Here is a 17,753-nt window from a genome sequence, read left to right as displayed (position 1 = left end):
GGAGCTTTGTGTGGTTTCTTTTTATGAGAACAACAGCTGAGCTACAAACACATTAAATATACAAACAGCACTTTATAAAAATGTAATGACACTTAGAAAAACCATTATGTACACGGCAGCCAAGCTCCGCCTCCTGAGGCCTCCGCTGCAGGTGTGCTCGGCGTGCTCAGGTGACACGGTCACCGCTGCTCTTTAGTCCAGAGGCTCTTGCTTAATCCGGATTGGCGTGCTGGTGACGGACTGGCTGTGCTGCAGGTCGCGACACAGCACGTACTCGCTGAACTGGGACGAGTCGACGCCGCCGCCGCAGGACGCCTTGATTTCGAAGCCCTTCAGGAAGAGGCGCTCGAGGACCTGCAGGGAGACACGGAGGCACAGATGAGACCCACCTCTCCTCGGCTCCTGGCGTGTGGAGAACGTTTGGCGATGCGAGCGGACTCACCTGCACAGAGTTGAGCCTCAGGTACCCGTTAAGAGGGAAACGGATGACATGGGTTGGGTCCTGGTTCCAGCCGGCGTTCACAGAGTTGCACATCACGTCTCCGGTCTCGGGGAAGATTTCCTCGATGAGGACCTTCTCGCCGCTCAGTGTGATCCTCTCGCCCAGGTCAGGTGTGACGCGGACCACCAGACACTCGCAGGGCGCTGTCCGCTGGGTCTCGCGCTCCGCCTGCCAGCGCTCCAGCTCGCGCACCATCGGAGTCAGCTGGTAGTACCGAGCCTCCTCGTACAGCTGGGGGAAGTCCTGAGGACAGAGTCGCATGACAACGATCAGCTGATCAATATAAATAAGCTAATTACAGATCAGCCTGATTACATGACCTCATAATGGACGACCTGTTTCCTGCGTGGTATTTGAAAACTGTCAGATCAACAGCTGGAGCATGTAGGATCAATCTACCAATCACAGAGAAGAATCCCAGCAGGACGAGGAGCTCCACATCACATCCTCTCGCCAGTCCTTCTTTCCTGTCTTTGTTTTCTTATTTCCTGTAATTCTTTCCTTCCTATTTCCCTTTAAAAAAAAAAACTCCCCTGACCTTCACTTCCTGCTGTACTGGTGCTTTTATTCTGAAAACCTGAGCACACTTGCCTCTGATTTTCTCTGTCTGACACTCAGATGGAGGTTTGTGGGTTTTTTCCCTTCACTGCCTCAGGCGTCCTGCTGCATCGCAGCCCCCCCCCCCGGTGGAAGTGGGGGTGGGTGTGTTTATGTAAAGCGGCGGTGTGTCCGCGGGCCGTCTGACTCACTGTGAGCCGGGTGTCTCAGTAACAACACACACAGATCAGAGGAAACAGTATGCTGCTAACACACACCTCCTGCTTTCATTTAGTAAAAGACACTCGTCAGCGCCGCCGCGTCAGCGTGTTACTGAGTCCGAGCTAAAACGAGTCTCAGTATGAACCAATCATCTCTGAGTCAAACGGTTCACGTCTCCTCACAGAGTTTGTTTTACACATTTGTGAAATTTGACCATGAAAGTTAAATAAACATTAGCTGTTTCCATGGAAACTGAAATCTAAATAAACTAAACCGAGTGCCGGTTGTCTCGGTTTAGTTTATTTAGATTCTGCTCAGCATGTGATCCTCTCGCGCTCTGCTGGTCACTGATTGGACCAAGCTCACGGGTTATACAGTTACAGGTTTGTTAATGTAGCACCAAATCACACGTGTGCCTCAGCGAGCTTCATACTTCAGGCTGAGGGTCGCACAATAACAGGAAATCAACAAGCGGACCACTGCCTGTCGAAAAATTCCCTTTTAACAGGAAGACCCAGGCTCACGGATGGGCAGCCATATAAAGATCATCAGTAATGTAACTGGTCTGAACCGTGAACAGGCGTTCACCTGTGCCGGCAGCTGCAGGGGCTCACCTGGAAGTCTTCAGGAAGCAGCAGCTTGCAGGTGCGCAGGAAACTAAGGATGTAGCGGAAGATGTCGCCGTCCCGGTCGATGAAGTAGTGCTGCTTCAGACTGTCCAACACGATGGGCTCTGCACCGCTGAACAGCCGGCTGATCCTGCAGAGACACGAGCCGGGGTCACGGTCTGATGTCAGACTGCCCGAGGTCAAAGGTCAACAACATGCAGCCAGAGCGCCAATAAGTACTAAGATCTGAGGAACGCAGAGCAGATGAGACTGAAGCATTCTCTTGGTTAGCGCCAGAAAAAGAAAATCCTGATTTTACCCCACGAACTCAAAGTGGACGAGGACGGGCTCATGCTGCAACCTGTGCTGATGTTTACAGAGGCACATCTGGATCAGTTCAACACACCTGAGAATAAAGGTGATGATGTCATAGAAACCGTCTGTTGTTGAGCGCGCTCGTTCAAAAGCTCCAAACTTCAGCAGCTGTGACTCACTGAGAGGAGGAGTCGTCCGCGCGTGCTCGGTGAGGAGGAGGATGAGGAGTCTGCGCGTGCTCGGTGAGGAGGAGTCCGCGCGTGCTCGGTGAGGAGGAGTCCGCGCGTGCTGGGTGAGGAGGAGTCCGCGCGTGCTGGGTGAGGAGGAGTCCGCGCGTGCTGGGTGAGGAGGAGGAGGACGAGTCCGCGCGTGCTCGGTGAGGAGGAGGAGGACGAGTCCGCGCGTGCTGGGTGAGGAGGAGGACGAGTCCGCGCGTGCTGGGTGAGGAGGAGGAGGAGGAGGAGGAGGAGGAGGAGTCCGCGCGTGCTGAGTGAGGAGGAGGATGAGGAGTCCGCGCGTGCTGAGTGAGGAGGAGGATGAGGAGTCCGCGCGTGCTGAGTGAGGAGGAGGAGGAGGAGGAGTCCGCGCGTGCTCGGTGAGGAGGAGGATGAGGAGGAGTAATGGTAAATGGACTGATTCTTATAGAGCGCTCTCTGCCGGAGTACTCAAAGCGCTCTATACAACACGCCACACTCACCCAATCTAACCAACGTTCACACTCCAATGGACGCAGCTTGGGGTCAGTATCTTGCCCGAGGATATTTGGCATGCAGACTGGGGGAAGCCAAGGATCGAACCACCGACCTTCCAGTCAGTAGCTGATCTGCTCTACCATCCCTGTACCATCCACTACAGCCAGCCCAGTCTGAGCATGCTCAGTGAGGAGGATCATGTAACGTGTGCTGGAGGATTTCTGAGCCGTGGTCAGGCTCTTGTGGAGTCTCTGCAGGCTGAATCTCTTCTCCTCCTCCTCCTCCTCTTATCAGCTTCGCCTCCTCGTCACCTCCTCTGTCCTTCAAAAGTAAATTAGAGCTCCTCTGTCGTTCTCTCGCTCTCTTTGGTCGGGTACAGCAAAGAGCGATCAAACACGCCATCATTAAACTCCCTGTTCCCGCCTTTAAACAGCTGCAGGTGTTTGTATTCATCGCATCACCATTAAATGCTCCTTTTCATCTTTAACTTAATAATTAGGGGAAGGCCCCACCATGGGCCTGTTTCTCATTCTAATGTTAATATTTTATACCACAGAGCAATATTAGCATACAGCGCACACACATTAGCATTAATCACGTTATTATGGCTGTTTTTGTTTCAGGCCATGATTATTTTTTTAAAGCAGGAAGTGAAACCATTGTGTTTTTGATGGTTGCGCTGTGGGTGGATACAGGTAATGGAGAAAGACTCCACATCAGAGCCTGATTGGCTGTAGATACCTGCTGGTACTGGCCTGACTCAGACACACTTGTGTGGGTGTTAGGGCTGGGCCATATCATACCGTTCACGGTAACACCGGTATAACGTTGGGCAACGATAAGAAAATGAAACATGGCGATAGAATATGGGTAAAACGCGCATGCGCAGTGCCTTTGTTTTCATACACACATGGCGGAAAAAGCACGGCGGCGATGGAGAATGAGAAGGGCGAAAGCGGATCGTTGAGTGAAACGATGAACCTGAACTGGTTTGTAAAAATGCTGCAGCTTCACTGGTGTGGAACTGGTTTAGCTTTCGTCCGTCAGATACACAACAAAGCACTATTTTTGGTAGCGCATGCTAGCGGGCCGTCGTTATCACCGTGTTGTTTGGAAAATACGGCGCACTTAAAATCAATCCTTTGATTTTTCTGAAAGTCGACAGAGCCCCTTATAATCCCGTGTGCCTTATGTATGAACTCTGGTTGTGTTTACTGACCTTGAAACGATTTTATGTGCACGGCGCTCGAAAATCTGTCAAATGCTTTAGTGCGACTTTGCTAAGCTACGAAGCCGCACCGCTTGATGGATTGTCGGAGCATTACGGCTATCGTAGGCGGAGCCTCGCGGAGTGATACGTACTGTGCTTCAACATAATGTTACCGTACTGTGTGTGTATAACCTCTTTTTAAGTTTTGTGGATGTTATACATGGTTGTGCTGAGGATGTGTCGGCCAGTTTCCACTGGAAATGCCTTTTGGTTAAACTGTCAGACAGGAATTTGCACTGTTACATTTTTATATAACTTTAATGCACATAAAAAACAGCTGCTTGTTTAACTGAAAATACATTGATGGGTTTTTGCACTAATAAAGTTGTGGAGTTGTAAAGTGTTTTGTCTCGTGTCAGTTATATCGTTATCGCAGATTTTCAAATGTATATCGTGATAAATATTTTTGGTCATATCGCCCTGCTCTAGTGGGTGTCGATATGCAAAGTTCAGAAAACTTTTTATACAGAAGAGGAAGCAAAAAGAAAAATGCTGTGTTGTTATAGCACAGTTTGTCCAGCAGGGCGGCGCTGGCCTCACTGTTCCACAAACTAGCATTCATCTGAGAACATTTCGCCGTCCAGCATCGACCACGTGACCGAGCCCTCTGTCGTCAAGCGTGAATATACATGTTCCCTCCAGAATGCCTTTCACCTCACTTCAGTAAACATACTTGCATGCCCAGGTATTCCCCCAGGCTCATGTCTCTCACCTGGACTCCGGGAACTTGGTGAGCGTCGCCAGGCTGCTGGTGTACATGTGCCCGCCCACGTCGATGTGGACAGGGGCGTTGGCCTTGGTGAGCTGGGCGGGCGACGGGATACCTTGGGCCGTCATGGGCGACACAGGTGAGTGGCTCAGAGACATCCTGGACAAGCTCCGTCCCTCCTATCACAAATAACAGCAGGTCAAAATTCAGAACACACCCGTTTTATTTTGAAGAGGCTTCACCTGGATTTACCCAGGTGTGTCCTGCTGAGTTTAAAACGCTTAAGTGATTGTTTCAGCAGCTTTGCATAATTCACAGCTCAAAATAATCCTTCTTTATCTGATACAGTCGGGAATTAGTTGTTATAGCTCCACCTCCTTTAAGCCCTGGCTCCGCCCCTTCAAATCTTGACCTGTGGGTCAAGTTAAAACCCTATTCCAAGCTGGCAAGGCCAAAAACGCTCAGCTCGAACTGCATAGAGTGACGAACCAAGAGGTGAAGTAAGGTGGCAGCTTCCATCTTTCATATACAGCCTATGGGCTGTACCCCTACACCAGTGTTTCCCAACCACTGGGGCGCGGGACATAGGTGTGCTGTGAGAAATGATCAGGTGAGCCGTGGAAGATTATCTGGTTCCACCTGATTAGTACTCTAAGCAACCAGCGTGAGTAACGGGCAGAACAATGACATTCTCTTCCACTAGAGGGCAGTACAACTACCTGCTCTAATTCAATGGGTCGCCAACTGCCAGTAAAAAAGAAGAAGACAAAGAAATGACATAATAGTCATGCTGTGAGACGGCGCAGCGCGTAACAGCAATAAATAAGTAATTGCAAAGGAAAAGTAGTCAGTGTGACCTGGTCCTGGAGGAAACTCCGACCCAGGTGAAGGCCCCAGCATGAGCAGTGGTCAGAAGGAAGCAAAAAAGGTCGTCAAATGGGGACAAACCGAGTCAATTCTGCGCTGGCTGGAGTGCGGGGGGGGAATTATCAATATGCTTTTTGTGACATTTTTGTTTGGGGGTGTGCCGTGGCTCCAAAAGGTTGGGAAACATTGCCCTACACGACCAGCAGGGGATTCGCTGCATGTTAAACCTATGCCTAGTTTTCTTCTGCTGCTGCTGTTTACTGAGCCAGCTGGAAGACGAACAGCGCCAACTAGTGTTTCTCTGACCTAGGCAGAGTCAAACTGATGGAGGAGGAAGACAAGGACGATGGAGCGCTCTCAGAATAACGGCATCTATAATCTGACCTCTGACCTCGGCTGATGAAGGGGCAGGGGCTCCTCCCCCCTCACAGAATAAGTTTTGTTAAAATTATTTTTATTCTGGTTCAGATAAATTTAAATAACGAGCCGGGGTGGGAGGTGTCCTGGGGGCGGCTGCTGCTGCTGCTGCTGCTGAGACGCCCCGCCCCCTGGGCTATGGAGCATGAAAGGTGAACATTGCCTCGGGTCACACCAGCGTAGGGCCCCGCCCCCACCTGCCTGTCTGCAGTGGTGCGTTCAAATATCAGGAAATAACAGACCTGAGATCAGTCCGTGGCTTTCATCAAACCCTGAAATAAAGAATTGACCTGCACGTGAGGCCACGTGTTTGAACTTTAGGGTTCGGAACATCAAGCCCTTCCACGCTCGCACTTAAACCAACATACGCCAGGCTCCTTTAGAAAAACCCAACATTTAACGTATCCTCGCAAATCCAACGAAGCCAAATGTCTCCTTACCTGTGTGAAGGTCTCCTCTCCACACTGTGCGGGCTTCTGGTGAAATCTGGATACGAACCCTCACCGACCCCTCTGTTAATTCTGGAGAACCTTATCTTTAACCACAAATAACGGAGACAACGTCCGTCCACAGCGGCGGAGCAGCCGTTAAAGGATGGCCAGAAAGCAGACGCGCTACCGGCAAAGGTTCCGACTGCGCTGAAACATTCTGTGATGTCAGATTATTTGTTTGTGCCGACGTGAAGAATGTGCTACGAAATCAACAGAAAACACGACGGTGTGTGATGTGGTGGCTGTGTGGGTCACCGGCACCCCGGAACACTTAAATCGGACGTTTTTTTAATGGAGTCTGGCGGCGAGAACGGAGCAGCTCGGCGTGTCTTCCCCCGAAACGCGTCTGAATTTCTAGTTTTACGTCATAAACTCGAAAACTTTATAAATGAGCCTCACAGCAGCACCTGTGCCCCCGTCCCGCTCACTCACCTGAGAGGAGACCGACACGGAGGACATGGAGGGCGGCGTGAGAGAGAGCTCCGTCCCGGCGGCAGGGCTGCGGTCCCGGAGAGACTGAGCAGGAGCAGAGAGGAGGGCCGACAGAAGAGCACCCGGGGCCCCGCAGGCCCCCCCGGGGCCAGGTCACAGTCCCGACCCCACAGAGGTAGCGCGCGCACGAAGGTGAGATCCCGCAGGTCCCGCCCCCCTGCCGAATGACGCGTCCCATCACGCATTACCCGCCCGCGGCCAAATGCGCCATTTCAATTACTGCGCACTGCTGGATGGAGACGTGCGCCGCCAGCCTGCGCATGCAAAGAGGAGGAGCGCGCGCGCACCCGAAAGCATTTTCAGCTGCAGAGCGCGCGCAACCCCCACCCGCGGTTTATTTTGATTTTTCACGGTATGAAGTATGTTGTGAATATTCTATAACTATAAGTATGTACAGGCTGTAGTGAGTACAAGCTATGTACAGGATATGAACAGGATATAAATATGAAAAACTATACAGAATATGAAATAAATAACTTTACAGAATCTGAGATATACAGCTATACAGAAATGGGAACTATGCAAGTTGTAAACAGTTGTAGGATTAAAGATTATCGAATGTACAGAATGATTATTTACACAGAGCTATACAGTAGTGCAGTTAAGATAAGTGAGGGTGTAGATAGTTTCTACAGAGGTGCTAGTGCTAGTGGTTGTGAGTGGTGGTTCAGTCCATGTTATTATTGTGTGTTTGAGGGTACAGTTGTCCATTGTGTGTGTGTGTAGGTGGTTGTGGGTGTGTGTATGTTCAGTCCATGAGTTTAACGTGGGTCAGATGTCAGGAGGCAGAGTTCAGGAGTCTGACAGCTGTGGGGAAGAAGCTGTTCCGGTACCTGGTGGTCTTAGTCCGGAGGCTCCTGTGGCGCCTCCCAGAGGGCAGGAGGGTGAAGAGTCCATGCGATGGGTGACTGGGGTCTTTGATGATTTTCCCAGCCCTTTTCAGACACCGCTTCCTGTAGATGTCTTTTATGGCAGGAAGTGGTGCTCCGGCGATGCGCTGGGCAGTTTTCACGACCCTCTGCAACGCCTTCCGGTCCGAGGCAGAGCAGTTCCCGTACCAGACTGTTATACAGTTGGTCAGGATGCTCTCGATGGTGCAGCGATAGAAGTTCACCAGGATGTCTGAGGACAGGTGGTTCTTCCTCAGAGTCCTCAAGAAGAAGAGGCGCTGGTGAGCCTTCTTGACCAGCTTGGAGCAGTTGGTCGTCCAGGTGAGATCCTCGGAGATGTGGACTCCCAGGAACTTGAAGCTGCTCACACGCTCCACAGCCGTCCCCTTAATGTGGATGGGTGGATGTGGGTCAGCATTCCTCCTGTAGTCCACGATGAGCTCCTTGGTCTTCTCTTCATATTCCCACAATGTCCTGTAAATACAAGATGACCCACTAACACTGACGCCACCTTGTGGTACAAACTGGATCGGCACGAAGGAATGACACAGACCTGAAACCAGAATGTTCCCGCGGACGACGCTCCGCCCTCCTCCTCCAGATCTGATCCACACAGTGTGACCTGAGCGCAGCTCACGTTTGTGGATCTGTGAGCCGTTATTGAAGCTAACGATCTGAACTTCATTAACTGTAAAGGTCTGAATTTATTCGGCTTTGGATGAACACATTTGTGAGTCCTCAGACGTTACACACAGATCTGCGCACACCTGTAAATCTTTGTTACACCTGGATCATATCGTACTGGTTTGGCTCCCCTTTGAGGCTGTTTATTCCAGACTTCCAAAACTTCATTTTGTTCTTTGAGCCAATCGGAGGGGGACGTGCTGCAGGACCTGATCATTGTCCTGCTGCCTTCAGGGCTTTCTGGTAGAGAGCAGAACTCACGGTTTCCTCAGTTACAGCGAGTCGTCCTGAAGCAGCAGAGCAGCACAGACCATCACACCACCGTGTCTGCTGCTGCTGTGACGTTCTCTTTATGAAACCCTGTTAGTTTAAGGAAGATGTGACTCGAACGGCCTGCAGGTCTTTAGATGTCGTCAGCTGAGTGCTCCTGGGAACATGAAGGCAACATGAGCCGAGAGTACAAACATGCCGAGTGATCGGCTGTTAGCTCGGTGACAGAGTCACAAACTCATGTCTGCACTTTGATTTTGTTACATACAAACACACTGACAGCAGCAGTGTGTGTGCACAGAGAGGACCGATGTGTTTGTTTGGTCAATGAAAGGCTTCAGTTAGAGTGAGTTTGTAGTTTTGTCTTATTATAAAACATTTGAAATTTAAACTGCTGTTTGACATCTTTTAGACTGCTTCACTCTGTTGCACAGCTTCTATTTAAGTGGTTTATTCAATTCAGTTTAAATGTTATTAACACAGCGCCAAATCACAACAACAGTCGCCTCAAGGCGCTTTATATTGTAACCAGACCCCACAATAACAGATACAGAGAAAAACTATCATATGACCCCCTATGAGCAAGCACTTTGGCGACAGCTGGGAAGGAAAAACTCCCTTTTAACAGGAAGAAACTTCCGACAGAACCAGGCTCAGGGAGGGGCGGGGCCATCTGCTGTGATTGGTTGGGGTGAGAGAAGGAAGACGGGATAAAGACATGCTGTGGAAGAGAGACAGATCATTTGTGACCTTCACCTTCACTTCTGTGCTGTGATGAGCTCTGAAACCTGACTGAAACTAACGAGTCGTCTGCTTTAGGCTACGTGTTTGAGAATTATACCACAGAGTCAGGTACTTCTGATTTAAGTCTATTTTTCACCGGGGCTACAGTATCCAGAGTCGTACGTAGTGAGGAGGTAAAGTTATTAACAAGATGATGGACCTCTGTTGGAGCAATGTTCAGGTAGCTGCTCTGCTCTGTGTTGGCATTGAAGATGATAACAGTGGGTGCACACACAGGTCAAACTCTGCCCCCCGGTGGTGATCCTGTGAGTCACAGTGTGACGCCTCGTTTTAAATGTCACTCGTTAATTCAGCTCAGATTTATTCTCGTGCGAACTCAGTTTTCCTGTTTGGGTCGGAGAACGTGGGCCCAGCTCGTCGCCACAGATCACAACTCTGGTGCTCCACAGCGCCAAAGTAAACATTTTAATTACATTTCATTATCTTATCACTGAGCGCGCTCTGTGATGAGATGCTGCTGTTTGTTTCTAAGGTAACGGCTTTTTAAAAATCACTGATCAGCGGAGAAACACGAGACATCGCACGGTGATAAAACAGACCTGCTGTTCCAGCTCAGAGGTCCGAGGGATTGTCCAAAAATGGTATTTTCTGGAGATCTGATTGGTCAGTAGGCGGTGATGTCATACCTATTTATCTTTAATCTTGATCTTAAGTTACCATGGTGATTTATCTGTATAGAAACCAGGTTAAGCCAGAAGTTACCCAGGTTAGACTAAACCCAGCTTAGGCCTCTGCTATCAAACATGAGGCTCCCAGGCCTGGACTGGCCACTAGAGGGTCCAACTGGGTCCACAGGGAGAGCGTCAGTGATGAATAAATACAGGTGAATAATAACAAATCTGACGGTCTGCAGGTGATGTTAGGGGAGCTAAACTTTATTTACACCCAGACCTGAGCACAAAGGTCAGCCTGCTGTGAGTGTCAGAATAAGAGGCGAGTCTCCAGGTGTTCAAAGAGTGTCTCGTTTATTGTGGTCACAGGTGAGAAGGCAGTGTTAAGGCTTCGAGGTCGTCTGAAAATCACCACAAACACATTTGCAGCATCACCTCCTACCTCACTTCCTGTTCCTGCTTTAAACAGACTGTACGTAAATGATGAACTGAGCCACTCCTCCACCCGAGCAGATTTAAGGTCTTTATTAAAATAATCCAGAGCTCGGTCAGTCCGCAGCATCATACTTCCTGTTTCCTGTCATAATGTCGGGTTAAATAATAAAATGACATTTTTGTGCCTGATTCACTGATTAAAAAACATTATTAAACAGCATCTCGACCGTGTCTTTGCCACAACGCCGAGGTCAGAGGTCACATCGGCTCATCTCCTCATCCTCCTCCGCACATGTGCAGACGAACTCAGCTTCTTTCGCCAACAGCCGCGTTTGGAGCAGATTTGGCTAAATGCGATCTGATTGGCTGATGCCTCAACGTCGCAAGCAATTGACTCAAAGTTGTCAATGTGTGACATCACGGCGTCTGAGCCCGGAAGCATCCATGTGATTCCCGCCGTTATCTGACAGCTTCTCTCTGCAGGACGCGGCTCAACAAACTTCACAGAAGTCGTTAAAAACACACAAACACAAAAATCAGTCTCTGAGTCTGGAGCTCTCACACCTGCACAGGTATGCAGCCTCAGCTTGTCCCACCCCTCTGACACGTTAACAGAGCCAAACACGCTGAGCGCGGCAGTGGCTCAGTGCAGGTCGCTGAAGGGCTTGGGGTACCCGAACATCAGGTAGTCCATGTAGTAGAAGTCGAAGGCCTTCTGCCGCTCGGTGGCGTTGAGCTGTGAGAAGTACTTCTGCGTGATGCTGGAGGATGTCCTCTCCGCCAATGGGTTCCTGTCCTTGAAGTCCGGGAACGTGAGGTTAGCCGGCGCCCCGATGCTTCGGAGCAGGAAGTTGGCGTCACGCTCCAGGCTCTCGAACTTCCCGATGAAGGTGAACTGCAGGAAGCATGGGCTGCACAGCTGGCTCACCGGCTCCCAGTGGATGTCCATCCCCACGGGCCGCCGCACATCCAGCAGGTACTGCACAAACTCCCTGAAGGTCACACCGGCGCCGGAGCGCAATGCAGCATGTGTGGCGTTGGCTCGGTACCTGGAGATGATGGCCCGTCCAAACACGGGGTGGTAGTATGAGTTGGGGCTCTCAAACTTGTCCCGAAACGCTGACACGAGGCGCTCAAAAGGCTCCCGGACGAACAGCGCTTTGGTGTAGGAGCGAAGCCGCTCGGTAACGCCAGCACGACTGTAGCCGCTGAGCCGCGGGAGGCGGTTTTCGTAATGTGCCGCGTCGTGGGGAATGTCCCGTGTGGACGCGGCGCTGCCGCTCAGCACCATCAGCACCCGCTTCCAGTTGGAGCAGCCAGCTTTGGGCACCTCGCAGTACAGCAGCCGGGACCGCTCCTCCACGTACACCCGTGACACCTGCCGCTGCGACGGCGGCCGCCTACTCACTCCTGGCTGGTATTGGGCACAGATATCTGTTAGCAGGCGGTGCCGTGACTCCTGCATCCTCGCCAGCTGCAGCGCCACCTCTACTTGGCCCGTGGGGGAGCTGGACGCCGCCACGCTGCTCTTCAGCAGCAGCTTCCTGCGGCGTTTAGTGAGCGGCTGCTTTGAGCCGAGCGGTGAGTCAGAGAATAGCGAGGAGGACGGTGGCTGGGGACGGAGAGCGGGCGGAGAGACGGGACGACGTCCTGCCGCATCGTCGGCTTCCTTTAACACACACACATACAGGAAACAGAGGGCATGTCATCAGTGGGCGTTTCCCATCACGCAGGGTGTTGTCTGTATGTTTAACCTCCGCGCTCGCCATTTCCTGCATGTAAAGAGTCCATGATCAGCCGCTTTGTTTTTGCCCAACCGGCTCCGATTCATATAAAACGTTCCGATCCATTGATCAGGTTTCTACTCTGCAGGGTTCTAATCTGCAGGGTTCTACTCTACATGTTTCTACTCTGCAAGGTTCTACTCTGCAAGGTTCTACTATGCATGGTTCTACTCTGCAAGGTTCTACTCTGCAAGGTTCTACTCTGCATGGTTCTACTCTGCAAGGTTCTACTCTACATGTTTCTAATCTGCAAGGTTCTACTCTGCAGGTTTCTACTCTTCTAGGTTCTAATCTGCAAGGTTCTACTCTGCAAGGTTCTACTATGCATGGTTCTACTCTGCAAGGTTCTACTCTACATGTTTCTACTCTGCAAGGTTCTACTCTGCAGGTTCTACTCTGCATGTTTCTAATCTGCATTTTTCTAATCTGCAAGGTTCTACTCTGCATTTTTCGACTCTGCAGGTTCTACTCTGCATTTTTCTACTCTGCAGGGTTCTACTCTGCAAGTTCTACTCTGCATGTTTATAATCTGCAGGGTTCTACTGTGCATGTTTCTACTCTACAGGGTTCTACTCTGCAGGTTCTACTGTGCATGTTTCTACTCTACAGGGTTCTACTCTGCAGGTTCTATTCTGCAAGGTTCTACTCTACAGGGTTCTACTGTGCATGTTTCTACTCTACAGGGTTCTACTCTCTGAACCTGAAAATCTGAATTCCATCTGATGCTCTGAGTGTCCTGATCAATCATGCAGGTCAGGACGTCTGCAGTCTCAGCTGCAGGTCTCCAACCTAAACGTGTGTGTGTGTGTGTGTGTGTGCGTGTGCGTGTGTGTGCGTGGTCCAAACACTGTTTACGAGGCTGGAAACCTGCAGCTGAGGATGATGATGATGAAATGTTTCTGAAACCTCGCATTTGAACAGAATCATCTTTCTGAGATTCTGGGTGTTGTCAGACACTGCAGGACCAAATGTGAACATATTACATTTAAATTAAATTTTTAAATACATCCCCGTCTGAAACCTACAGAGCTGAACTCAGGTCCGAATCTTCTGATGTTTCTTCATGTTAAAAATACTATTTTACATTGTTATGAAATCCACCTACATCCAACTACAAACTTCAGTGTGAAGGTTTTTATTAGTGCAGCTCAAATATGGGACGATGCAGACCTGCTTTTGCTGCATATTTTAATCAGGCAACACTCATGTTTCATGCATGTGTCTACAGACCCTGATTCAGCTCGAGGGCACAGCTTTAGTCTGATATTCATGTTTAAATATTACCTGAGTTTTAGTGAAAGAGAGTGGCCATGTTTCAAAAACATATGTTTCTGATACATGAAGCTAAAACTTGACAACAACCATTATAAACCTTCAAACTTTGGCCCCCGAGACTTTTATGTAAATTAGAAACGGTGGAGCAGAAGGTCCTCGATGATCTGAGACTCACAAGAACCGGGGCCCGTTCTTCGTACCTCGCTAAGTAAGTTAGCTGGATTTGATTGTTGACGATTTCACGTGATCTTGGATCGTTCGGTTCCCCGAAGCTCATCCGGGACTTGCTGTCATAGCAACAGAGCCGTAAGCGTAAACCTGCTCGGGAGCAGGTTCACTTTATGTAAACAGGATTAGATCGCGGCCACGCAGGTATGTCCGCTTCATTTATACGAAAGCAACAGCGATATTCCACCACTGTTTCACCATAAATAAATAACATCAGTGTAACTAAAGATAATGCAGCACCTGATCCATTTATTGATGTCACACAGATACATACAGGTCATTTCCTAAAAAAGGGAAATGTACTATTAACATTCTATTACATGTATGTGATTATTACAGATGTAATTCATATGTTAGAGTAGTAATTGCAAATTACTTCGTGTAATCAAGATGGGAGACCACGGCTATAAAAGCGAAGGTGGATTTGGGAAGCCTGTCGCAGCCATGTCCTGTCCGTATACGCGAGCAGCCCATTGTGGAAGGTGCAAGATTGATAAGGAGAGTTATCAGAATTCAGCGTATATTGCGGGACAGACAGGATCCTTTAGCTCAGCGCGACAGTGTGCTCATTGAGAGATATCGATATTCCCGTGAGGGTATTATTTACTTAACCAACTTGTTGACGAGGGGGTGCAGGACCACCACCTGTCTTTTTGTGCTCTGCCCTTTTCTTGGTTGCTGTTATAAACAAACAGATTATTCCAGGGTCTCTTTCCAAGAGACGAAAAGCAATATGAGTGATAAATATTACCATTCTGTAGAATATTCTTATATTTCACTTTTACTTGTTCCCATGTTCTAGTGGGTCCTGTTGTGGCTCTAATGTGAAAGGGGATATAATATAACATAATATAATATAATGTAATATAATATTGGATAATATAGTGTAATATAATAAATCTACCCTACCGCCTACTGGTGTTGGCCAGAGGGGCCGATGGTGCGATATGGCAGCCTGGCTTCTGTCAGTCTGCCCCAGGGCAGCTGTGGCTACAACCGTAGCTGCCTCCACCAGTGTGTGAATGTGAGAGTGACTGAATAGTGGCATTGTAAAGCGCTTTGGGTGCCTTGACAGGCGCTATATCAATCCACTCCATTATTATTGTTATTATTAAATTGCTTACGAGTTTAATTTGTCAGCAACTTTCTGCCAGCCCTCTCTCCTTGCTTTTGCAGCCTTTGCAGTGTTCCCTTGCGTTTTAATTAAACTCTGAAACTCCTGAAATCCCTCACTCAGGAGTTCTTGCTCTGCTGCCGAAAAATACCGAGCGCGCTCCTTCGACATTTTCGCCGACCAATCACAGGGTTGCCGATCAATGTTTCTACTATCGATGCGTAGCCCCTTTTACGACACCCAGTGATCTCACATTACTTCATCCAGCTGTACTAATCGTCAACAACAGGTGTGTTCGGAGAACCGGATTAGCGAGCTCACGGTTAGCGCGATGATTTGGTCTTGGATGTGTCATTTGATCTTGGATGTAGTAAGCGACGTACGAAGAACGGGCCCCCGATCAGGAACTTTCTGTTGCACTAAAATATATGAATGTCTAACCACAGGAGCTGTCATGCTGGCTGTGGACACTGGATGGCGCTCTAATCTTTGTTCTGCTCCGTGTGTTTACTCTGTTTGGAAAATGTGATGCTGTGTGAGTCCAGCAGGTGTCGCTGTGCTGCTGTTACCTTCTGTGAAGGCCGCCTGGGAGCCGCCAGCACCTGCACACCTGAGAAGGAGGGGGGAGAGAGAGCACGGTCAGGAGCAGAAGTATGTGGACACGTTCACTTTTGGTTGGGTAGGATTGTTTAATGAAGCTGAAAACAAACTGCAACACACGTGAGTGTGAGGGAGAGAGAGGGAGAGAGAGAGGGAGGGAGAGTGAGAGAGTGAGGGGGAGAGAGAGGGAGAGAGAGTGAGAGAGTGAGGGGGAGAGAGAGAGGGAGAGAGAGTGTGTGAGTGAGAGAGACTGTGTGTTCTAGTGTGTGTGTGTGTGTCCAGTTCGGGTGCAGCAGCTCCTCGAGCTCATTCCTCACACTTCGCTGCGGGCTGATGCTGCCTTCGTGCTGCGAGCGCTGTGAGGATGATGAAGATGATGCGACTCGTTTGCGGTGACCTTCGTCATGCTGTGGATGGATGAGCTGCTGACCAGCGACTGTGCTGCTGGTAACAGCCGGCGCTCTCAGTTTAAATCATCGGTCTAATCGAGTTTATTCAGCGCAGCTCTCCGAGACGCTCGCGCCCCATACGACCACCGAGTCACATCATTTCACACGAATAATAACTGGCCCCGCCCACAACAGCCACTGCTTCATGTGGTTTCTGCACGTGTGTGAGGTTACATGCTGGAAACGCGGTGAGATCACTGGAACACAAAAACACAACGTGTGACCTTTGAACTCTGTGTTTCGGACACAGGAGGGCATCCTTCCTGTGGCCTGTTGGTGTGTATTCATAGCAGGCACACACACACTCCTCATCTTCACACACATATGCCTGTGTATCACCATGTCAAACATTTGTGTGACCCTGAAACCCAATCAGAGCCCTCTAACAGTCATGTGACGAACTGACTGAACCTCAGGACTCTACGTCCTCACAGAGCTGAACGTCTGATCAAACTTTAAACCTGAACTGGCTGACCTCACTCCAACTTGCTGTTGTTTTATTGGTTTGTGTCCACGCAACATTACTAACACACAAACACACACGCATGCAGCTGGCAGGCCCAGATGGCCTCTGAGCAGTTTCCTGACACTGAAGGTTAGCGGCGGTGGCATCGCAGCACGCACGCACACACACACACACACACACACACACACACACACACACACACACACACACACACCTACCTATCAGCACGCTGAGCTCAGCTGGATGCTTGAGCTGCAGAGAGCGCCCTCTGGTGGCAACACATGACACCAGTTTAACAGAAAGAATCTTTTTGAGCTCAGATGAGGTCTTGGATCGCCCTCTGGTGGCCATTAGAAACAATGCAGATTTAGGGCTTCGTGTTTGAGACGGTGAGGCTACGCCGTGTTTTATTGTCTTGGTGTGACTGACCAGTGTTGAGAGAGGTTAAAGGTCAGGGCTGTGTGGAGCCTGAACACCTGAACTGATGTTTTTCGTTCTTCTCTGTCATTTAGGCCATTTTTCCTTTCAAGTCTGCTTCTTTGAGAAAAGCTTTACTGAAGCTTCAGGAGAGTGCGTCACAGAAACGAAGCCTCCAGCCGGCGTTTTCTTCAGCTTTGTGTTCTCAAACCAGACGTGGCGGGTGTGACCGAGGACGCTTGGTGTAGCCCCGCCCTAATGCTGCTCCTCTGACTCTGATCAGAACGTCACCTCCACAATAAGCTTTGTTCGGTCTCACCTGAAACAGCGACTGAGCAAGAAACTCATCAGGAGGCTCGTTTCCTCACATCCACCCAATCAGACTTCATCCACAACCAGTCGCCCCCTGCTGGACGCTAGACAGTTAACCATGCCACTTATCTCCGCCCAAATGATGGAGGCAACAGTCTGAACAGAGACCCCGGACCTCCCTCTCCCCTGCCACCTCCTCCAGCTCTGAGGTGGAACCCCGAGTCAGGGCTGAAGCTGACCCCAGTCCACCTGACACCCTCGCCTTCCCCTCACTCATGAACAAAACCCTGAC

General features: G+C 49.8%; 2 protein-coding genes across 5 annotated transcripts in view; both read right to left on the bottom strand.

The window, feature by feature from the left end:
• Positions 1 to 5: 5 nt before the first annotated feature.
• Positions 6 to 7,388, bottom strand: LOC120737091 (BTB/POZ domain-containing protein kctd15-like). Of its 3 annotated transcripts, none has more exons than XM_040037581.1 (5): positions 7,063 to 7,200; positions 4,859 to 5,034; positions 1,876 to 2,020; positions 443 to 745; positions 6 to 354 (listed from the first exon to the last, which is right to left on the bottom strand). In XM_040037581.1, exons 1-5 carry the CDS (start codon positions 7,087 to 7,089, stop codon positions 193 to 195), a joined length of 813 nt encoding a protein of 270 aa, XP_039893515.1. In that variant the 5' UTR covers positions 7,090 to 7,200; the 3' UTR covers positions 6 to 192. The 3 variants fall into 3 exon arrangements, with proteins under 3 accessions (XP_039893515.1, XP_039893525.1, XP_039893506.1); XM_040037591.1 differs by lacking the exon at positions 7,063 to 7,200 and adding an exon at positions 6,580 to 7,049; XM_040037572.1 differs by lacking the exon at positions 1,876 to 2,020 and having other exon boundaries at positions 7,063 to 7,388.
• A 3,328-nt stretch (positions 7,389 to 10,716) lies between these two features.
• The window catches only part of LOC120737069 (carbohydrate sulfotransferase 8-like), a 42,246-nt gene continuing 35,209 nt past the window's right edge, over positions 10,717 to 17,753 (bottom strand). For both annotated transcript variants that reach the window (XM_040037523.1, XM_040037533.1), the window contains exons 3-4: positions 15,787 to 15,827; positions 10,717 to 12,485 (exon numbers count right to left, since the gene is read on the bottom strand). In XM_040037523.1, the coding sequence (XP_039893457.1) occupies positions 11,460 to 12,485; positions 15,787 to 15,827 (1,067 nt within the window). In that variant the 3' untranslated portion in view covers positions 10,717 to 11,459. The remainder of the gene's footprint in view (positions 12,486 to 15,786; positions 15,828 to 17,753) is intronic.

Source organism: Simochromis diagramma, unplaced genomic scaffold (assembly GCF_900408965.1).
Source record: "Simochromis diagramma unplaced genomic scaffold, fSimDia1.1 OVJJ01000327.1, whole genome shotgun sequence".
NCBI classification, from domain to species: Eukaryota; Metazoa; Chordata; class Actinopteri; order Cichliformes; family Cichlidae; genus Simochromis; species Simochromis diagramma.
Note: the sequence above shows the minus strand (reverse complement) of the source record. Positions and strands in the feature narration are given on the sequence as shown.